The 24729-nt window shown below is 33.4% G+C and overlaps 1 protein-coding gene across 30 annotated transcripts in view; it reads left to right on the plus strand.

The window, feature by feature from the left end:
- Positions 1–16945, plus strand: part of LOC106868432 (uncharacterized) — a 266695-nt gene extending 249750 nt beyond the window's left edge. For all 30 annotated transcript variants that reach the window (XM_089360655.1, XM_089360688.1, XM_089360725.1 and 27 more), the window contains 13 exons: positions 1836–1981; positions 2802–2958; positions 3816–3985; positions 5586–5701; positions 6840–7009; positions 7287–7429; positions 8028–8344; positions 11004–11137; positions 11368–11526; positions 11938–12096; positions 13876–13997; positions 14119–14274; positions 16522–16945. In XM_089360655.1, coding sequence (XP_089216781.1) covers positions 1836–1981; positions 2802–2958; positions 3816–3985; positions 5586–5701; positions 6840–7009; positions 7287–7429; positions 8028–8344; positions 11004–11137; positions 11368–11526; positions 11938–12096; positions 13876–13997; positions 14119–14274; positions 16522–16608 — 2036 coding nt within the window. In that variant the 3' untranslated portion in view covers positions 16609–16945. The remainder of the gene's footprint in view (positions 1–1835; positions 1982–2801; positions 2959–3815; positions 3986–5585; positions 5702–6839; positions 7010–7286; positions 7430–8027; positions 8345–11003; positions 11138–11367; positions 11527–11937; positions 12097–13875; positions 13998–14118; positions 14275–16521) is intronic.
- Positions 16946–24729: the final 7784 nt, after the last annotated feature.

Raw genomic sequence — 24729 nt, forward strand, 5'->3', positions numbered from 1 at the left:
GAATACTTAGAATTCTATCACTTCCATTTACTGAACAGGATTTTCTTATGTTGATATTGGTTGGAACAGTTCCCAGAATACTCTTTTCCTAATAGTCCTTATCCTTTCTCATTAAATCTGACAAAAGTATGGATTTGAAAAATATGACACAACTACATTTTTTTTCTAGAACTTGTTTAGGTAGTTATTAATACTAAATTGCAACAGTGAGCTGGCTGAATCATTAGCACACTAAACAAAATGCTTAGTGGCATTTGTCCATCTTTATGTTCTGATTTCAAATTCCACTAAGGTCGACTTTGCCTTTCATACTTTCAGGGTTGATAAAATAAATAGCAGTTGAGCATTGGAATCAATGTAATTGATTTATCCCTTCCCCAAAATTGCTGGCCTTGTGCCAAAATTTGAAATGAATATGAGATTGCAGCTTCTCACCTTATTCAAGCCACAAATTCTCCTCATATTCCAAAAATCAGAGCAGTTGTTTCTCTCTCATATACTTTCCACTGTTACTAATTTAAACGCATGAACTTTTAGGGTTTCAGTTTTTGAAGAATGTTTTTTATTACTCATCTCATAACGTTTTTATAAGTAACTGAGACATATCTCAATAGTTTTAACATTCTTTACAAATGTTGTCTAATATATACAAGAAAAATAGAAAGATATATTATCTTGTAAAAAGTTTCCTGTTTAAGAGTGAGAAAAAGAATGCATTGTTTTGAAAACTGTTGTAGAATATTTTCACTATAGACGTTTTTCCTCCCTAAGGAATCTGTAATTTAGTGTATGATTCAGTGATTATATTTGCATATCTCATCTCATCTTCTTCACTCACTTATTCCTGGGAAGATTGTTGGGGCAGAGCCCTCAAGCATGACATCTATTGGGTCTGTCAGAAGCAACCCTTTCCAATTGATCCAACTGGATCTCAAGTGAGGCCAACTGCGCTTATGGATGTTATCCAATCATCTTACTCTTGGCCTACTACTGGATCTCATGCTAGTTGCTTTTCCCTATAAAACTTGTCCAGTGATCTTTTCTCTAAACATTCTTACCACATGTCCATAGTATCAAAGCTGAGATCTCTCAATTTGGAGAAATAGCAGCTCTGCTTGGAGTGCCTCTCTGGTCACCAAGCTACACACACTTTTTCAAGTAATGTTACTTCAAAGATCCTTTGGAGGAACTCTATTTTGGTTACTTGTCTTTGCAATCAAGTTCTTTCAGTCATTACCCAAGATTCATAACCATAGATAAAGTTGGACATCAAATTGGAAGATCATGAGTTTAGCTTTTACACTTACCTTCCTTTTTCTCATGACTGACTGCTGAAGCTGGTGCATTACTGCACCAGCACCTGCAATTCTTGGACTTAATTCACCCTCTTGCCTTCTATCAGTAAATTTAATCCAAAGATATATCCTTGTATTCTGTATAACTATCTCATATATTTATTGATTGCAACATGAATTGTATGTTTCAGTACAATTTTCAGTCAGTTTTTGCTGAACATCCCCCTTTCATAGATAAAATTTTGCATGTATTTTTCTATAGATTTATAATTGTTATTTACTATTGTAGAGAAGTATAAGGGATAAATTCTAAAAGATTGTAAGGTCATACACCCTTGCATCACTCTTTATTGGTGGGATAAAGTAATTCTTATGATCATTCACAAGAATTGAAGTTTATAACATTATAGTTTCAATATATGTGATGATAATTAAAATTCTTTACTGTAAATATTATTAAAGTCACATGTTTTAGCTGTATTTTTGCCCACAATAATATTCAAATTAATCTATTAAAACTTGGTCTGTCTCGTTTTTCAGAGTGCGGACCTCCTGATGAAGATGAAGTATATGAAAATGCTATAATTAATACAAATATGATCTATAAGATTGAAAAGAATTGCTTGAAACCATATGAAGAATACTGGGGAGATTCTCCAAAACATGAAATGTTGAAGAGCAATGAAGTTAGTTTACATACCTCATTAAAAAATTGTTGCTCTAACTATTTATCTAAATGTTTGCTGTCATTGTCTTTTGAAGTACTTTGTGAGTTTTCACATTTATTATTTCAATTGAAAATGTTCCCTGTAGCTCATTATTCCATACATTGCAATAACAGGTTAGAACACTAATTTGGATGTTTCCTCTATTCTTATAATTTCCCTAACTAATGGTTTTATATAGAATTTTACCTGGCAGTTTGTTTTATAATGTACTTAACCAATATTATTATTTTATCTTTTTATCTATAAACTCATTTCCTTGACTGAATTTTTGTAAAATAACATCACTGGTCTTCTTTTCAAATCCGTGCTCTTCAATTTTCCCAACATTTATGTAAATTTCTGTCACTATTCTTTTTCAACTGATCTTTGATTATTGTTTATAAATTAATAGTTCTGTTTTGTGTGTGTGTGTATGTATGTTTGTGTGCATAGTTGTGTAATTGCATATGTCCATGTATGTGCATTTCTGTGAACATGTATGTAGTTACATGTATCCACATATATTTGTGCATGTGCTGGAAAATCATACAAGTTAGATTAATGCTCAATCTGATATTTTTGGCCAGAATTAGTCCTAAATTATGTTGTTTCATTAATATTGAAAACATAGCAGCTGTTATTTTGTGTTGTTAGAGTTATAGCAACAATAGATGACTACTTGATAAATAAAACTTACATTTTTCAATTTAGCAATTCCAATAGCTAAACTAATATTATCTTCAGATGATTGTTACTATGTATACACTATGAGCTTACATATATTCAAATTTTGTTTCAGGTACTAGTCTTTGATTTTGGCTGTGAATTGTATGTCTGGCAAGGAAAGAAAGCCACACCTTTAAAGAAAAAGCTGGGACTTGAACTTGCTCAGCAGCTTTGGAACAAAGGCTACAATTATGAGTCTGCAGTAATAAATCAGTTGTCTCCTATAAGATGTATGAATCAAAACACTTTTATTTTAAAACCATTTTAGCAATATTTTGTTATTCCATATTTTAGTAGCAAATTGTAATTTCATATTTCAATACAGATTGTTATAAATTTTCCAGTTTTCTCACCAATTAAATTAAAATCATCTTTGTGGTAGATTACTGACCCTCTTGGTCTTGAGTTCAAGATTAAGTAAACACACCATTCTACTAGCTTTAGTTACTTGATTGTAACATAAAGAACATACTTCACTTTATTATAACGGTTCAGTACTTCATAAGAATATCTAGCTGAAATAACATTTCCTTCATTGTCATCCTCTTCCTCCTCATTGAAATGGATTGGATGGTTCAACAGAGTCTCAAAGCCAGAAAATTGTGTTGAGCTTCAATGACTGTTTTGGCATGGATTTTAAGGCTGGATGCCCTTCTTAATACCCACCACTTTACAAAGTGCACTGAGTGCTTTTTTCATGGAACTAGCACTTGTAAGGTCAACAAATGACTCACAAGACAAGACACCACTACTGAGTGAGGGTGTAGTATTGAGAGAGGTGACTTTATGCCAGGCATTGAGAAATTAAAGTATGACAGATGGGCAGGAACAGGTGTCTTGCCATAGAGGAGATGCATGGTTAACCTAGCTGGAAAGAATGAAAAGACATGGTGATGATGAGGTGTCAGGGTGAAACCTCAAACTACAAGAAGGTGAGAATAAGAGAGAATACTGATAGTAGATTGGAAAGGGTTGGTGGGTAGGTAATTTTACATAAGTGTGAAAGAAAGGTGACAAATGGTTAGAGATAGGAACAGAAGGGAATGCTGTGAATGGTGACTTTAAAAAAATATATTTTTGATTTCAGTATCTACAGAAGATGGTTTAGAGAGTGACAAATGTAGCCGCCCCAACTGGGCTATATTTGGCAAAGTCAATGAAAATATGGAAACTATAGCTTTTCGAGACAAATTTGCTGATTGGCCTGATTCCACTCGACTGATTAAAGTGAAGAGCCTAGACAAAAATACAACAAAGGTAAGAATATTTATACAATGTGAAATATGATCTTGTATTTTTGTAGTATACTAATTGAAAATTAAATGTTTTCAAGGCATCAGTTTTTTCCTTACATCATCTTGTGATGCACCTGCACATAATCTGGAGTGATTAGATGTTTTGGGTCTTTCAACATCAAATACCCTCGCCCAGGCAACCCTGCTGGGGGATCATCAAGCTCCAGCTTGAGTCCAGTTTGCACTGTCCCTCCCAGGGCTTGCACTTCCTCACCTAAGGCCGCCTTGAGGCAACCCTTGCTGCCTCTACAACCAACTTAATGGCTTCTGCCTACTTGCCCTTGTGATGCCAAGCAATTTATAAGCTCTGCAAAGGGAGTGGCTGCAAATCCCTCAGTGGGATCATACTTTGCTTGCTACCCATTGCTTTGGCATAACTTCCGTAGCTCAGCATATTTTCTCCTCTTACTCCCATTTGCCTTCCCAGAACATTTGTTGATACTGATAATGCATTTTTCAGTTAACTACACCAAGTACAAGAAAGTTTTGTTTAATTTATTGAGTGGTACGTAGTTATGCTGTGTGAGACATTCTCAGGGTTGTCTTAAGGTATAGGCACACTGGGTATTTGCCCAGATGCCTCATAGGTCTATGGATCCATTTCTGGTCTATGTATACTGTGGCTTGCTGTCAATCAATAAATACTATAGGGCTGAGCATATTGATTTGCTCAGGAGCCTACAATGTTGTTTAAAGTGGTCTAGGACATACTGTAATGTAAAAGAAAACTATTTCAATTCCCTACCTGTCCACACTCATACAATTAACTCCCCTAGAACCCTGTTACCGAAATCACTTTTTTCCTGATTGTTGAAAAGTGATTCATTTTAAAAATTGTAATTTCTATTTTATTTATTTATTTTTTTTTTACCTGTGAATGAAAGTGTAAATGCTTAGCAAGTTCTTTTTGTTTCATCTAAAAATTTTCTCATGCATCTATCACCTAGACTAGTTAAAATATATTTAGATTTATAGAAAATTTTATTTATCTTCTCTCAATTTTAAACTAATTATTTTTTTACTATAGTAAATTATAAGACTCAGCCTCTCTTCTCAGTTTTATATTGGGGCCAAATTTCATTTCGATGTTTGATCGTTTCTTTTAATTTAAAATATATCTTATTATTTCAAATATAAAAATTTTTTTTACATATATTTTACCGGTAGCTATACAAATTGTATTTTATCACAGTAGGCAGTATTTAATTTTACTGTTATGTAATATATAAGTAGCAGATTTGATCATTTCCATCTGGGAATTAATACTGACTGAGGTTGATATGAAAGAAGTAAATAATGCATTTTATAAAATAAAGTCTTTTATTCTGGTTTCTGTTGTACTGTAACCATTGTGGGGTACGGCCTTCAAAGATTTTTAGATTTAGCTTGAAGTTTTTCCAGTTGTTGGCTTCATCAAACAGTAAAGACTTTTGGTTTTTCAAGCCTTTTATGTGTTTTTGGTTCATCTTGTGGGTGGGACTTTGGTGATTTTTAGTTTTTGTGAATTGAAAGACTGCTACTAGGAATCTTTTTTTACTAGTTTATTCTTTGTATTTTGTTAGCAAACAGATTACAGTGACTTGGTAGCTTATGATGGTAAAAAGTTAGCTGAGAGACTTCATCCAGGACCTTATTTGTTGGTTCTTGAAGGAAGTAATGTCGGCAGAGGAACACACTGGTAAGTGTATTTGATTCTAACATATATCACATAAAATATATGAAGATGAATATAGTGACATTAGTAAACATTGAATGTCCATAGCATGTCTTCAGAATTAAATCAACTTAAATGCCTTGCCTTTTGAGAGAGATTGCAAGCTAATAGACATTTTTTTTCTACAGTTAATTGTATAAAGTGGAGATACAATGCCGTAACACTTGCAGCCATTCTTGCTCTGAAAGAGTTGGCTAATGACACATTGTCACATTGGCACATGCAGAAACTTGTACATGCATAAACACTAATGGTGTGAGCACATATACAAATAATCTCCACTCTTTTACGCACTCGTGCGTGCACACACACACTCACACACAACTAATTCATGTATGTATGTGTAAATGCACCAGTTGCATTCATATGTGTTATGTGTCAGTAGCATTTGTTTGAATCTCTGTCTTGCTCTCTCTCTCTCTCTGTCTCTTGCAGTTTTACCATCCTTTTTTCACAGTATGACATGCTTTTTACACCACAGCAATGTATTATGAGCACTTTCATATAATGAATAATAATGATATCAAAATGCGACAGCCAGAGAGATCAAATCAAGGCAACCCATATAGATCCTGGTTGCTCTTAACAGAAAAGCAAGTGCCTTCCCTCCACAAACAAAACTCGAGAGCTGACACATCCATCAACACTACTCACTAATCTTAACTGTCTTTCATGAGATTTATAAGAAGTTAGGACTTTTCTCTCTGTCCTCATCATTTACTTCAAGTGATTGTGGAAGAAGACTGTGATTCACAGACAGAAAAGACTTAACTTCAAATATACCACTCTTATCCAGTAAACTGTCTATTTTGCTATAGCCAACAGGTATAAAAATACTGATCAACCTTCCCTTTTAAAGGAAAAAAGCTTTACTATAGTTGCCATAAACAACTTAGTTTAATCCGCACACTGTGACAATTATTTAGCATCAGTTCATTGGCTGGTGAGTCATTGACAGTCAACAAAAACATGGAGGACAGTTTCATCATATTCAAGACATGTCATGTGATTTCAATTGTACAGTTTGTCACGAACAAATAATACTCCCAAGTAACAACAGTAATACTTATGTTAAATCCTAATGGTTTATTTTCTTTTTAAGGGATGAAGACATGGATGGTTTCATACAGCATTTTGAAATAACAACGATAGCAGTTACAGTGTGGCATGTTCTTGAGTTTGACCGTTATAAACTAGATTATATCAGCAATGGTCAGTTTCATGATGGAGATACATATGTTGTGAGATGGGAATATAGAATAGTAGCTACAGGTAAATAGTTTTTTGCTTCTTCATTTTAGTTTTCACTGATTTTAGGAATGCACTAAATACACTGAAGTGATTTATAAAATATTCTTAAAGAGAGATCTTCTTTAAATATACAAAATAATATTAATTTTTGTAATGTCATTTCAGTGTTTTTGCTTTCAAATAAACTAATAACTGTTTAATAAATTTACTAAATTATATAATTTGATACAGTTCTGTCATATTTTATTGTATTTATTTGAAATATGAGTCATAATACCTTTTTTTTTTGTTTACTCAGGAGCCAAAAGTGGATCTAGACGGTCTACTGTAGGCCGTGAGCGATGTGCTTACTTTTTTTGGCAAGGTAAAAACTCTACTATCACTGAAAAGGGGGCATCTGCACTGATGACTGTTGAGCTTGATGAAGAAAGAGGACCACAAGTAAGTCTGTTTCAGTAATTAAGCTACTACTTTCATTAAATATTCAAAACAAATTTTTGAGAATCAGTAATTTTTGAAGAGGAGAATTTTTGTTAATTGTTTAGACAAGAGAGATAAGCAGTGCTCATGCTTCTTTTCAGAACCTCTGAAACTGGAGGGAGGGAGGGAGGGAAGAACCCAAATGCTTGCTATACATTGGACTCTGCTAAAAACACCCCAAAATTAGGTGATGAAACTAAACCAAGTAATTAATTAAGTCTGCCACCTAAGTAAATTACAGTGTGATTTGAACTTAGAATGAAAATAAAAACAGAACAAGTACTGCAAGGCTTTTCATTTGATCCCTAATGATTCTGTACATCCACAACCCTAAAAACAAAGTTGGCTTTGATGGAATTTGAATTTAAAATACAAGTCATAATAATTCCCATGAGATTCTCTGTCTGATGCTCTAATGACTCTGCCAATTTAGCATCAAAATTTGACTTTATTTTTTGAAGTATTTCCTGAAGAGATATACTTCCCTAAGAGATTAATGTTTGCTGTTTTTTATAATACAATCACTGAGAAATTAATATTTAATTAATCTGCATTTTAGGTTCGAGTATTAGAAGGGAAAGAACCACCATGTTTCCTGAATTTATTTGGAGGTAAGATGATTGTTCATGTCGGAAAACGAGAAGAAGAAGAGACAAACACACAAGAACCCTGGAAATTCTTCTGTCTCAGAAATGAGAAAAGTAATGAAATATGCCTTATTGAATTAGAATCTGCAAACACCTCAGCCTTAAGAAGCCGGTCTTCCTTTATTTTACTGAATGTTCAAACAGGAAAAGTTTTCATTTGGCACGGGTCAAAATCTTCTCCAAATACAAGAGAACTGGCACAGATTGCTGTTGCAAATGTACAGAAAAGGTAATTATTGCTGCCTCTCGGTTCACTTTGTACCCATATGTTTTAAGATGATTAATTTATTTAGAGTAAAACTTTTTTTGGCTATTTATTAATCTCATCTTTAGAGGTGAAGCATTTTCAATATTTACATCTATTGCTATGCTTTGATCAGTTTGATTGCTGGGTGTCATCAGGTGTCTTATTCCTACTTAATACAAGACTGGATTTGAATTTATTTCTAAATTAAGTGTAATGTGTGAATGTGTGCATAGAACTTCTACACTACATTTCGACTGGTTTGGCCTAAGATAATCTGATGAGGATTTAAGCTCAGACCAGTTGAAATGTAGTGAAGATAGATATAAATATATTTTTAAATCTTTATCTAAAAATTGGGCTTAAAACTATAGTTATACTAACAACTCATTTCAGTTCTTGGTTTCTTTATGTCACAATTTAACTTGAATTCTTTTCTTTTAGTTTATCACACTATTTGTATGTTTGTTATCATGGCTGCCATCATCAATGTCCACTTTTTTGTGTGACATAGTTTAGGTGTTTCTGCTGCTACTGTTGCATATTGTCACTTCTCTTGGTCTTTTGTTGCTTTATTTGTGAACTCAGCAATTTTTAGATATGATTTCATTACTTGTGATGGTTTTCTTTTCTATAAGTATCTTCTACCAACTGCAAATAACAATTTTTTACCCAGCACTTATTGTCCTTTTACATGCCAATGCCATTACAGGCAAATGATGCCTTCAATACTCAGTCCCTCTCAACTCAATTGTTTTCTGCTTTTATACAATGGACCATAGCTACTTCACTTCTTTCCAGCTTCCATATATCTTTAGAGTTCATTGCTCATATCTACTTACCATGTCGCATCACAATATTTAAATCTGCTCCATACAGTATGTATTCTTACATAGAAAGCTAAGCCCTTTTTGGTTATCAGAAACACTAACTCCCTGCACCTTTGTACCTCTTCCTTATTGTAGCTACTAAGGTCTGTTTTTTTGCTGCAATTCCCAACACTAATTAGATTACCTAGATCTATTGAACTTTCTAGGCTGTTGATGGAATTCCTTTCATAGTTGTTTTTATCACTAACTACACCTGCACATTTAGAGCAGGTGAACTCTGATTTCTTTCTGAGTATACCAAAGATCCCACTGCAATTTTGTTTGCCTATTGATTTCACTGAGTACACAGTAGTAAATGCCCATCTTCACTGTTTTCTAATGTATTCTTGAGAAGACAGGTTATCAGTAAATCATCTCTGTCTCTCCGATTAAATAAGTTAATGTAATAGTTCTAAATGGTCTTAACAATGGAAGATGATAATATTAGTTAATAATGACTTAAATTTATTGCTACCGGTTAACATTTTTAGATTGTCTTGTAGTAAAGGTTGCTAACTGAGACATAAGTTTCTACTTCACAAGAATATACACCACTTATTCTTATCTAAATCTTGCTAATACAAACCAACGCTAGTTTATCAATTCTAATGATTATACTGTAACCTTTACGCAAACTGAGTTCAGTTGGATGCTAGGCATTTTATATCGTATTATGTGTATAACAGCGTCTTGTGTTTAATCAACTTTAAAAATTACTAGATAAAAATCTTTATGTAGGCACAGACATGACTGTGTCGTTAAGAAGTTTGCTTTGTAGCCATATGATTTCAAGTTGTGCTTTTGCCTTGACATCATGTGATAGCTGTAAGCAAGCATCACTGCCATACAAGCAGTGTCATTTGTTTCCAGTCTTCTTCAAATTTATGTCCTGGAAACAGGTGGGGGTTGGTGACAGGAAGAGCATCTGGCTGTAGAAAATCTGCCTCAATAAATCCCATCTGAACCGTGTAAGCATGGAAAGTTAAAATGACTTGGATGAGGCTTCTCAAAATTCTCCAATTAATGAGCATCACTGTTGAAGTAAATATTGTACTTGCTAGTCTTTGACATAACTAGTACTGTTCACTTTTATCATACATTCCTTATCATCACTATCTGTATCAGGCATCTGATCTAGCCTTGAGTCAAAGAGGGAACCTCTTATCTGCTTAGGAAATAGCAGCCAGATTTCCTGCAGATTGCATCATACTGTCTTGAATAAAAAAGAACTCATTGGATAATGTTGTTCTAGATACACTGTGGTGGGGAAAAAAAAGAATCAACAATAGGCACAGGAGTGGCTGTATGATAAGCCTGCTTCCCAACCACATGGTTCCAGGTTCAGTCTCACTGTGTGCCACCTTGGGCAAGTGTCTTCTACTATTGCCTTGTGAGTGGATTTGGTGGACAGAAACTGAAAGAAGCCCATCGTATATATATATATATATATATATATATATATATATATATGTATTTGTGTGTATGTGTTTGTCCCCCCCACCATCGCTTGACAGCCAATGTTGGTGTGTTTACATCCCTGTAACTTAGCAGTTTGGCAAAAGAGGCTGATAGAATAAGTACTGAGCTTACAAAGAATAAGTCCTGGGGTTGATTTGTTCGACTAAAGGCGGTGCTCTGGCATGGCTGCAGTCAAACAACTGAAACACCTAAAAGAATAATGAGATCATCAATGTTTTTCTCCCATTTATTTTAGCAGATGACTCATTAATAACTATGGTAGTTTTAAATCATGGAAAATCATTTTTAATTTGTAGCAATCCACTTGAAGTTGGATTACCTGCCAATATTTCCTTGAATATCATTCAATTTGAGGAGGGTTCAGAAACTTCAGAATTTTGGAAAATTTTATCTGGAAATGACAGGAGGCAATACATGTCACTTTTAAATGGTAAGTCTTAAAATTCTTTTCTTTCATGAAAATTCTTATTCTTCAATATTTTTGTGTAAAATACTTTTAAGAGTCTTTGAAATTTACATTCTGGCTATGCATAATCTAAAAATAAAACTTTTTATTTATAATTTTAAGATTGTCCTAATTTTCTAATTCTATTTGTTCAGTGCTCAAGTTTTGTGAGAATATATCTCTGATAAAAAATCATTTTCATCTTATGATTTCAGATCACCTGTATTCCTATGATTGGTCAATAAGGCTATTTGAATTTAATAGTGTTCCTGGTGTTATTGATGTAACTGAAGTGAAGAATCCATCTTGTGTTAATGAAACATTCACACCATATCCATTCTTGCAATCAGACCTCTATAATGCTACTCAACCTGGTAGGTTTTGTTTAATAAATCCATTTTAAGTAAATGTAGTAAATAAATATTTTTTTAGTTGCTCAGTTGTATTTCTTTCTTGCAATTTACTTTCATTAATCTTATTCATGTTTTTCTTCAAAATATTTTTATCTGTTTATTTACTAATTTGTTGTCACCATATTTTTGGTCTTTAAACAATGTCAGACATCAAAATTTCAGTTATCAATAGTTGAATCTAAATTGATATGTATTAAAGTTAAATCTGCTGATGTACTTGCGCAAAGCTGTTAAATAAAAACAAAACAGGAAGGTAGTTGCTAATTTGAAGATGAAGAATTTTAGATTGTTTTGCTTCTGCCCAATTTGAAAATTCCATGCTTGATGTAATACATCAATTTAAATATTTATTTGAAATTCATTTTATTGCAGCCTTGTTTTTGCTGGACAATAACTATGAAGTATTTGTGTGGCAAGGTTGGTGGCCCCAGGGAGATGAAGATATAGAAAATGTTCATACAGGATCAGCACAATCTCGTTTTGTTGTAGAAAAGCGCTGTATTCTACAGACAGCAATTGACTATTGTAACGGTTAGTAATACTCTCTTCTGCTTGTATAAAATCACTTACATGGCTTTATTCTTCATTAGTCCTGTAAGCCCTCACACAAAACCAAACTGCATCTTATCTAGGCTGATGCTTTTCCTAATTAATTTTCAGGAGGATCCTTAGAAGTAATAGTTTCTGTTATCTAGGTGACCTAATTAGTAGTGGAAGAAGATACTCTGAAAGTATAGCTGCTACAATAAGAACTGGTTGGAGAAAGTTCAGAGAGCCATTACCTCTGTTAATTATAATAGGCCCTCTCTCAGACATCACTTTATAATTAGTTATCTTTACTCCTTAGTGCTTTTGTTTGGTTCTTTTTTTTTTTTTATCTCAGTCACCGATGATGATGATTTATAATTTCTACATATTTCCATTTCTCTTCTTACATTCTCCTTCAGAATTCACATTACTCGCTTTATTTTCCCACTTTTCATGTGTTATTTTTTTTCTTGATTTCAGTAATATATAGCAAAAAAAAAAACATCATTATACAACTAGCAATTTAATCAAGTGAAATATGTTAGTGCAATGTACTGATTCTAAGTCAATCATTTTTATGGATAAAGTGCAACACTACAGCCATATCTGCTTTTTAATTTTAATTGTGGGACATCAGAGACTAGTGAGAGAAAAAGAGGAATAAGCTACAACTTATGGGCTATTCTCAAGCCAAAAGCCTGGTCTATTAGCACTTGGAACCAAGTGCTGTTAAAGATGCCCAAAAGTTTGATGAAGGTGTTTAATTGGGTGAAAGATTAAGTTGTAGTCTTTAAATTAATTTCTGACATCATTGTTTAAGTACTCTCTGTATGCAAATGATTTCTGTTTTGTCCGAATGATTAGGTCTTATCAGTTTCTTTGTCAACAACTAAGGAAGTGACATTCAACTACAGTTTTTTTCACTTCAGTTCTTCCTTCCTAATAGTTGGCCAGTCCAAGAAACTAATGCTTGCTTTGCAGTCTTGAAGAGACATCAAGTTCTGCATGAAAATCTTAGTGCAAGCATTGGTGTATGCAGTTTCTTTATTTCTGTGATACTTGGTTCATACAAATTTAGGATCTCTGTTATCTGGAGTTATTTGAAAACTGGTTTCTGAGAAGAACACTTTGTTTGCTTTAATAACCTGCTGTGAGTGTGATACATCTTCATCTGTACTGATGTTGATAGCACTGAAGATACAGTTGTAAGGTATCAAAATATAAAATCCAAGTGTTTGGTTTTCTCAAGGAATACATATTGCCTTTACTTTCAGTCTGATCTGGTTAGCAACAGATGTGATATGTGGTAATTGTTTGGGATAATGCTGAATCACAAGTTCATGCAAAGAAGCCCTGCCACAGAGTAGAAAAGGAGTGTAATTCTGTTTAACATCTACTTTATAGTTGAATTGCTGCAACTGGAATTGTCACTTTGCAGTATGATTACTTGCTCTAACAATTCTTTGTAACTGTTGTCACAGAATGGATGCAAACTTCTATTGAATTGACACTGTAACCTAGTTTTAATTCCTAGTTGGAACATGCACTGCAATTATCTAAATGTCTATGGAATGTATATGGCATTATATCTTGATATTTCCTGTCTTGGGATAATCTCAGGTTATATGACAGATTACACTAAATAGGGAGAGACTTATCTATTTAACATTACCAGAGATTAAAGTTGATCATTGACTATATAGAACTTGGAATTCACAAAAATATTAGCTATCTAAAAATCATGTTATATGTTAAGAAGTAATATATACTTTATTATTGCAGCAAAAGAAACCACAACACCCATCAAAGCCTATCTAGTTTTTGCTGGACTAGAACCCATGAAGTTTACAAATCTGTTCCCATTCTGGAATGTTGATGAAATAGTTCAAGAACTTTCTCTCAAGGTTAGTAATATATAAACTACACTTATGCTTCCATCTATAATGTATATTAACACAGTTTTATTTTCCTGTTTATTACAGAACACCTTTACTAGCTTTTTTTATAATTCTGTTTACTTATTAGGATGGAAAAGCAGAAAATAGCCTCATAGATGTGAGAGAAGAACTGACACGATTAAGTTTGATACAATATCCTTTGAAAGAATTATTAGAAAGACCATTGCCAATAGAAGTGGACCCCCTAAAACTTGAGTCATATTTATGTGATGAAGAATTTGAGGTATGTATCAATTATTGTCAGCAGTGCTATTTATACAATAGAGAAACATACACATCACCCAGTTGTTAAAATATGTCTTTCTAATAGTTTATAAAATATTTTCTTTTGTATGGCTTAATCATTTTGAAGCTACCTGCTCCTCCTTAACTTGTAGGAAAAAGAAGAAAGAGTCCTAGTTTAAATGCTTACAGCAGAGTGGAGTCTGCTAAAGCCACCCAAGGGGATTGATTGACATTAATTTTATAATGAATCCAGTTCAGACATCTCCCTATGTTATGGAAATGTTGCTATGATATGAAATTTCATAATATGAAGCCTATCTGCCTTTGACTTCCATGTTACATTGAAGTCAATGGAAAATACATTTTGTATTACAACAAAATTTTCAAGGTCTTAACAGTTCCATAGTACAGGGGGTATCTGTATTTGTGTATTATAATTGTAAGTTTTTGAAGGAGGAGGGATGGTTTTCAGAATTGATAGTTTTGGACTAAATGTATGTATTTATTTACATTCGGTTATAAAGTATACCAAGAGGTAAGGCAAAAGAGTGATAATTGGTCATGACTATAAGTGTGAAGTGGTACACTAATTCCTCTGGTTTGTTGTGCTTGTTAAGTAATGTGAAGGCACCATAAGTGTTTTTGCACCCCTAGAACTGAGATCATTCTACATCACAGTTCTTATGTTCAAACCTCACATCCAGTTGGGTTGATTTTGTTTTCCATCCTTGCAAAGTTGCTAAAATAAAATACCAGTTAGAACAGGAGGCAGGAGTGCCCTTCTCTATAAGAGGAAAAGGGAGAAAGAAGGAGAATACTGCTTTTGTTGAAATTCATGTCAATGAGAGATCACTGCAATGTGTGACAAAGAAGTTTCCTATAGCTTTGAGTTTATAAAGAAGAACTAACTCTTCTGTGAGAGTGATTTGCAAAAATAGGTACTCACTCAAGAGGTGATGAAAAAAATTGCACTATGACTGTTCACCTTGATTTGGGTGATTGGAGGAGTTACTGCACTTGGTTGCTGAATGTGATAGTGTGATTGGTTGAACACTTGAAAGGAGTTGTGCATGTGTGTGTTGCATTGTGCAACTAGAAGAAAAATGACTAGTTTAAGTAGTAGCTTTATCTGTAGGGATACTACTTACAGGGCCATCTTGTGAAGATTCAATTAAAAAGATTATGAGCTTCCTAAAATCATGTACTGAAGTGAGACACTTCTTATCATATTTAAAGGTGAAAATTATTGTGAAATAATTTCTGCAGTATTTAGTTTTATCTCTCAAAGAATAATGGTAAATAAGAAGCCTATTTTCTTCATTGATACTTTAGTGTTGTGATGTAAATTAAAGAGATCTTTCATAATATATATAATTATTCATGACTCTATTTCTAATTTTTTTTTAGTAATAGTTTATAAAAAACCAATAACTCTACAGTATTAAAATAATAAGTTAAGAAACAAATTTATAGTATAGGTTTATTAAGCATTAATGCTTTGAGCTAAAGAAGCAGCTTGTCATATATGTATGATCTCTTATTTGTGTGTGTGTGTGTCATCCTCAACTTGCTGGGGTTAGATTTTCTATGCCAGATAACCCTCCAAGTAAGGTAATATTTCACCTAGTTCTTCAAACAAAGAACAGTTCAATGGGCACAAATGCAAATGTCAAAACAAAGAAAACACAAACATATGCACACCCCACAGCCTTCTTGTAGTTTCCATCAACGTGTTGATAGTGTCACATAATGGGAATGAATTATAACTTCAAAAACAAACTTCTTAACTAGATTTTATTATTATTATTATTATTATTTTATATATATATATATATATATATATATATATATTAATAAATTATAGGGTAGCAAAAAAAATTTTAGAAATTTTATTTACCACCAGTGGTCTAGCGAGAGTAAAAAAACAGTCAATAGACATCTCTGCATTTTAGACATCTCTGCATTTTAAATATATATATATATATATACATATATATATATATGTATGTATGTGTGTGTGTGTGTGTGTGTGTGTGTGTGTATAGAAAAATTTGAGCATTTGTTTTTTTTTAAAGATTTTTTTTCAGTAATTAATTAAATTTAAATTTGTTATTTTGCAAGTGTCACTGAGAAAAATAAAGTTTGTATGGATTTACTGCAAGATAATTTATTGCTTCTTTTTTGTAATTTTGTTGAAAGAATTTTATTATTTTCTAATTATTGCTGTATTCTTTTCAATTTTCAGGAGAGTCTGAATATGACAAAAGCAGAATATTATGCATTGCCTGTTTGGAAGCAGTCAAAGTTGAAACAAGATATAGGCCTATTTTGATACAAAAAAAATGCAAAACAAAAAATTTTTTTTATTAATGTAAAAGCAAAATTATTATCAAGTATTGATGAGCTGGTTTCTGCTTATTGATATCTTAATAATGTGCAAGTGTTGTTGCAGTACGCTACACACTTTTCTATGTGTGTAGATATTGCTACACAAAGTTGTACACTAGTTTGTGAGGGACTAAATGAGGAAAAATGCGAAAGAAAAAAAACTGCCCTCAGAATTTGCATGACTTGTAAGGAAATTTCAAGAGAATGCAAAACATCTGTTGCTGCTACTGAGCAGGGACACTGTTTTAAAATTCAGTGAACTGAATGTTTTCATGAAAAAATCAAGCTTTTCAGCATGAGGGTCAACTTCACTTTTCCTGGTTCCTGTTACACAAGCTGTACTCATAAGATTTGCATAGGATATTTTTGAATATCTATATTGGCTTTAAGTTTGCCATATGTAGGCAGCAGGTCTGCATATTTGCAGGAGGATACTACATTGATATTCGCTCAGATTGGGCACTTTTAATTCCATTTTAGCATCCATTTTGGCTGCTATTATATATATGTATATATATATATATGCATATTTATATATGCATATTTATATATACACACCGTATACATTAACACACACACACACACGATATATTTATATATATATATAAATACATTATTTGAGTGTATATGTGTATATTATGAATATGTGTACATACACGCTCTCTTACATAAATATGTTTATATATATATGTTTATATATATATATATATATATATATATATATTATACACTATGTATATTTATGATGTGTATGATATATATTTTATACACATTATAAATATATTATATAGAATATATACCATAGATATATTATAAATGTTATATATATATATATCACATATTTATATATATATATATATATATATACATTATATATTATATTTTCATTAGAAATATTATTATATTCATTACACATATACACCCTTTATAAACACCTAAAAAAAAGCACAAAACAAAAATAAAAAACATGAAGATATTCACATCAGTCCGTATATACCAACGATGAAGTTCTTTGTCATTGTGTATATATATATATATATATATATTTCTGATAACAAATGACAAGGTTGAAGGCTGAACATGACAACTTTCTCTTACTTATTCAGTGGTAGACGAAGTAGTCTAGGAGCCTTAGGCACAATTTTCCTATGGTGCTTCTATGCTACGAAAGTAACATTTAAATTTGTGGGATGCTTGGCCCTAAAGAATAAATTATTATTGTAATATAATTTATTATCTAAACAAAATTATTTCTTTTTCTTTTATGCAATGTCTTGTCATTTTTTTTTACTTAATACAACACTCTGGGGCCTTGGGCCTGTGCTTAATGTGCCTATTGAGTAATTTGCCACTGCTTACACCAATGCTCTGACCCCTTGTGGGGGTTTATCTGTCTATATAACATTTATGGCAGGAAAGTATATACTGTCTGCAACCATCAAATTAATTATACATGCTATAACTATTAGAACTGAACGACAACAAAATAAAAGTGATATAAAATTAATCTCTTCAAAAATTATTGTTATGTGTATTTATTTTGTTATAACCCCTGAATTTCTTGAACTATCTTACTTTAAATATTAATGGCACTAAGCTAAAGTTAATTCTGCAATATCAACGTGCTATTTTAAAGTATTAGGGAAAGAGATACTTCAGTGTCCAGGATGAGATCTCTTCAAATGGTTCTAATTTTCTCAAATATTTTTTGGCATTGTTATTTTAAACAATGTGTTAAAGAGATAGAAAGTTGTGTTGTAGTTTCATTTAATTTGTGATATTATTATTCTTTTTTGAGATTTAGCTTTTATCAAAAAATGAAATGAAAAAAAAATATCATAGTTCTTATTTATTTATCTATTTTTAAGTTTTAAAAACTATTATTATTTAGATTTTATATATTCCAGTATTGCTAGACACAGTTTTTGTATGTTTGAATGCGTATGCTGTATTTGTATGACATGCATACACCATTCAAAAAACAATTCAAATATAATAATCAAGATGAAAGAGAACTTACTTAAAATATTTTACAACTGTATGTTTGTTGTCCTATAGTAGTCTCCCCCAAGTATAAAGGTTTAAGTGTTTGTAACACTATATTTATGTCTCCTTTTCTCTTGTATAGAGGTCTTTACTTCTTGGTGCTACTTATCTAGGATAAAGAAGAGAGCCAAAGATTATCTCCCCTGATATATACGTAAATGTATGCTTGAAATGGCGTTCATAATGAATGAGTAAAAAAAAAATGAATTAGTTCTTTACAATAAACTTTTATATCACACAATTTATTCCAAGAGAAAAATGAACTGGGACAATTTCTTCTCTTATTTCGAATTTCCTAAATCGGAAAATATGAAATATTGAAAGCTGCAACATTTCGGGTATATTGTAATAGTGGGAGTGGAGTGAATACGTTTTCTTCAACCTGTCTTTAGGTTTGCTATAAGTGTATGTGCAATTGTTTGACTGTACTTATAACAATTTGTTCAACTACATTTTTTTTTCAGTCCTCTGTAAATTACCTTCAATAAATTATTTACTTTTTGTTCTACTTCGTTGTTGTTATTGTTATTATTATTATTATTTACATGTTACAAGGCAGCATGCTGGCAGAAGCATTTGCACATCACAAAATACTTAGCAGCAATTATTGTGAACTCTATGTTCTGAGTTCAAATTCCGTTTGGGTTGAGTTTACCTTTCATCCTTTTGGGGGTCAATAAAATGCAATACAATTCAAATAGTCAAGTACTGGGATTGATATAATTGACTTTCCTGCTGGCCTTGTGCCAAAATTTGAAACAGTATTGCCTACCCAAATAGTGAATATTTTATTGAGCCCTTCTATCGAGTCCTTCAAGTGAAAATTCCTTCACTAAAGCTTATGATGTACCATAAGGAGTATGTATGTACTTTGTAACCAAGTCTACAAGTATATGATGAAAGGAGGAGATGAAAGAATATGTTTGCTGACGACAGGCAGTAAATATAAACCAAGTTACAAATACTGAAATCTCATGCAAAATAGTGGATGGAAGGCATATGCCACAATCTAAGATGTGTTCAAAACATAGCTGGACAAGAGTTTGCCTGCTAATCTCCTCAATAGCCTCATCCAGTTCATGGCTCTTGTAAGCAAATGAGATATGAGACTATGATGAAGAGAGAACAACAACTGGCTATGACACAGAGAGTTATGGAAAGATATGTTAGGAGTGTTATTGCAGGAGCATATTTGAAAGAAGGGAATCAAGAACATAGTGGAGTGAGCCATGTGATTGCAGAATACTGAAAATACAAGTTTCTATGGAAAATGGATGTTAAGTGAGAGTAATGGTGGTGTTGATAATGATGATATGTGTGTGTGTGTGTACATTATATATATATATATATATATATATATATATATATATGGTATTGCTATGTTTCAGGGTGGTCATTTTTTTTCTTCTTGCTAAATAAACATATGCACTTATATATTCATTTTTCACTCATTTATTATTGTTCTCAATTTTATATTCTGTTCATTGTCTGGAAACCTTTTGTCACACATCTGTGACCTCTTCAGCGACCCTTTCCATCCTCATGTATCTTCCTGCTCCGCCTAGTCCATGGGGGCTGCTGAAGACTTATTTGGCAAGAAAAAAAACTGACCATCCTGAAATATAACAACATCTGTTTCAACATACATACAATTTTACATCAGGAATCTTGCAAAGCTAATTCACAGACATATATATATATACATCATCATCATCATCATCAGCGTTTAATGTCCGCTTTCCATGCTAGCATGGGTTGGACGAATTGACTGAGGACTGGTGAAACCAGATGGCAACACCAGGCTCCAGTCTGATTTGGCAGAGTTTCTACAGCTGGATGCCCTTCCTAACGCCAACCACTCAGAGATGGTAGTGGGTGCTTTTACGTGTCACCCGCACGAACGGCCACGCTCGAAATGGTGTCTTTTATGTGCCACTCGCACAAGCCAGTCCAGGGGCACTGGCAACGATCTCGCTCGAAAATCCTACGGGAGCCAGTCAGGCGGTACTGGCAACGGCCACGCTCAAAATGGTGCATCTCATGTGCCACCCGCACAAGAACCAGTCCAGGGGCACTGGCAACGATCTTACTTGGCTTGCCGGGTCTTCTCACGCACAGCACATTTCCAAAGGTCTCGGTCAGTAGTCATCGCCTCGGTGAGGCCCAATGTACGAAGGTCTTGCCTCACCACCTCAGCCCAGGTCTTCCTGGGCCTACCTCTTCCACGGGTTCCCTCAACTGTTAGGGTGTGGCACTTTTTCACGCAGCTATCCTCATCCATTCTCACCGCATGTCCATACCAGCGCAATCGTCTCTCTTGCACGCCACAACTGATGCTTCTAATGTTCAGCTTTTCTCTCAAGATACTTACACTCTGACGGGTATTCACATTGACATTACACATCCAACGGAGCATACTGGCTTCATTCCTTGCGAGCTTACGTATGTCCTCAGCAGTTACAGCCCATGTTTCACATACATATATATATATGTACTTTGTAACCAAGTCTACAAGTATATGATGAAATGGAGATGGAAGAATATGTTTGCTGACGACAGTGACCGTTGACTGAACACTATTCAATTTTTTTTCTCCGTGTTTTTCTCCTTGTCTCCGTATTCTTTCTGTTGAAGAGCGTAGCTCGAAACGTCAAAGACTTTCCGTATTCCCGAGCGTCATACTAATATATACTTTTGTTATTTACACCACCTGTCCTCGTCTGTTGTTATTATTTGTATATTCTCCCATATATATATATATATATATATATATATATATATATATATATATATATATATATATATCTGCATTATTTGGAGCAAGTTATAATGTCTTGATAAATAAAGTTTTGTGTTTTTCCATTTGGTGCATAGATGTAAAGATTTTTCTAACTTCCTCCTCCTGAACATCCAACATAAAGTTAACCATGGGTGAAGCAGAGCTCTTCAAAGTGTAAACTAGCAACCTAAATGTTTGCCCTTGCAATTTGTTGATGGTCATGGCAAAACTAAGACTCACTGGAAATTGAAGTCAATGGAAATGGGACACTGTCTCCTGCGTTTGTGTGATAGATATTCTCGTGCGCTTATTATCTAATTGATACGTCTTATGCTTAGGTGTCTCCAGAGACTGTGTGACAGAGGCTCCTGTTTGCGTATCATCAAGTCTATTCCTGTTCTGATATCTCCTGAGCTCATTGGTGATGCTTTGTGAGAGTCTTTTGACTCTGTCTCCATAATGAAATTCATTACACACACACACACATACATACACTCAGTATGAGAGACATACATTTATAGAGAAAGAGTGAGAGAGAGTGTGATATATATATATGTATATATATATATATAGAGAGAGAGAGAGGAATAGCATAAAAGACAGATGGACAGATAGGTAAATTATATATTTTGATTACTAATAACTAAAAACCTTTTCCTTGGGATGATATTTTGGAAATCAAAACCGTTTTTCTATAGGAAGCACCATTTCAGAGCCTTTAGGTGACATATATATATATTCAGCTCCAACACCTGCATTGGCCTAGTTTTTTACAGTTGGGTGTCTTTCCTAATACCAACCATTTTACAGAGTGTACCAGATGGTACCAACACAATATATGAAATAAAAAATATATATATCATTCTTTCCTTTTATTGGGTTACAGTTGAACAAATCAACCCAGGTACTTCTTTTTAAATCTGATACTTATTCTATCAGTTTCTTTTGCTGTTACAAGAACGTAAACAAACCAACACTGGTTGTCAAGTGGTGTCAGGGACAAACATGCACATGCATGATAAGTTTCTACATAATTACCATCTTTCTAAATTCACTCACAAGGCATCGGTCAGCCCAGGGCTATAATAGAAAACATTTGCCTAATGTGCAACACAGTAAGACTACCTGAAATTACATGGTTGCAAAGTGAGCTTCTTAACTACACAGCTATGTGTTGTGCAGGATAATTGGTGACAATAGGTCTTTTGAAAGCAACAAGCAGAGTTTATAAGAGATAGAAAGGTGGAGGTTTTAAAAGGTATATCAGCCTAAGGTCCAGATAGTCAAGGGGGGAGCCCATGAATATGTTACGGGCTCCCTCTATTAAGAAAAAATAATCCCTTTTAACTTTGAAAGGACATACTCCCAAGGATCTGAAAGCAGTCTTGTCTCACCTTGCAAAATTTTCTTAGGAAGCCCTGGATACAAAAAAGTGCTGCTGATGAAAAGGTTGTCATATCTCTAATGGAAGATGTTCCCAAGGTCATTGTTCATGAAAGTAATGTACATCTGTTGAGAAGTGTTTAAGTCAGGTATAGTTTGCATATGTATGTAGATGATTAAACATCAGTGAAAGGTGGCACATCACTTGGCTAAGTATAAGGAACTCAAAGTAGATGGCTCCTGTGGTAAAGGAAGATAGAATAAAGTGATAAAGACTGATCTCGTGATGCTGAGCCTCATGGACGAGATGACAAAAGATGGAGATGATTGGAAACATGCAGTGCTGCACATAGACCTGCTCAACCATGAAAGTATAGTGAAACTGACTTTAAAATGGTGGTAGTGATGGAGGAGACATATACATACACACATATATGTGTATGCATGTGTGTGTATATTAGATCTACCATATTTAGAAAAATGGTATCACTCTAGTATAAATATAAAAATAAAATATAAAATGTAAATACAGTAATAAATATGAAAATAAAAAATAATGTATGTATGTGCATTTGTGTGTGAATTGTAAAGTCATTCATATAACAATGCATGTGTATGGGGGGTGGAAAGAGAGAGAGTAAATAGATAGACAGATAGCTAGGCAGATTGATAGATATACATATACACCCACACATAAACACATGCATCATTTTATGAACAATGACCTTCCAACTCACACATTTTTTATTGATTATTTTCTATTAATTATTATTTATGATTTTTATCATATTTTCATATTTATTTCTACACACACATACACATGAGTGGTAATATGAACAGTTAAAATGAAAAATAAGAACTCAAAATATGAGCATATATATTTCGATTCTAATATTTACTCTTGGCCCTTGAGTCTGTAATTTTTGATAATTAAAATAAAAATCAATCAATCTATCTCACTATTAAATCTCTATCTGTCTGCCTGTCTATACATACATACATACGTACATACGTACTTATGCACACATTTGAGTCTCTTACATAATATGTCCTTGTCAAATCTACCTATATTTGCTGGCTCCCTCATATCTGATATCCTCTCGTCTCTCTATCTCTCATCTCCTCAACACACTCTCTCTCTCCCATTTACTTTATCATTTTCCCAATGTAACCAAGGAAAGCAGTATCCAGTACATCTTACCTGTACTACCACCTCTTCCCCAAGCCACTTACTACTGTCACCCATCTGTCACTTTTACCATCATCCAATTCCACCTCTGTTACTATCCACCACATTCTGTCTCTTTCTCTCACTATCTATCTGTCTACCTACCTACCTATCTGTCTGTCTGTCTGTCAGTACTGCCACCTCACTCCAATTACTCCAGTTTCTACATCATGCCCTTTCAACCATCAACCACACATTGTGATTATTTTCCTGTCATTGCTCACTTCCTTCCACCTTCTCAGACATGTCACCTTGAGTGAACAAATACATCATAGAGTAGTGAGAACTATATAATCTTATAGGATAGAAAAGCTACCTCACTAGCACCAGTACCATGATAAAAAGATATTCAGTACACTCTGTAAAGTGGTTGGTGATAGGAACCAAGTCAAAAATGAACATCTGAGTGAGGCATGGGCCTCTAACCCATCTCAGGGCCATAGTAACTTCAAATAAGAACTGGCTTAGACCATAATGACTCAACTAACTTATACCAGGATGAAAACAATCATAAAATGGTGATGTTGTGTATAGTTATCAGTGACAGCAAGTAGTTAGCTTAATATACAGAAGGAAGAATGTGTGTGTATGTGTGTGTAGGAGGTATTATTCAGTAACTAAAATTAATT

This window comes from Octopus bimaculoides, chromosome 1 (genome assembly GCF_046866305.1).
Source record: "Octopus bimaculoides isolate indiv1 chromosome 1, ASM4686630v1, whole genome shotgun sequence".
Classification (NCBI taxonomy): domain Eukaryota; kingdom Metazoa; phylum Mollusca; class Cephalopoda; order Octopoda; family Octopodidae; genus Octopus; species Octopus bimaculoides.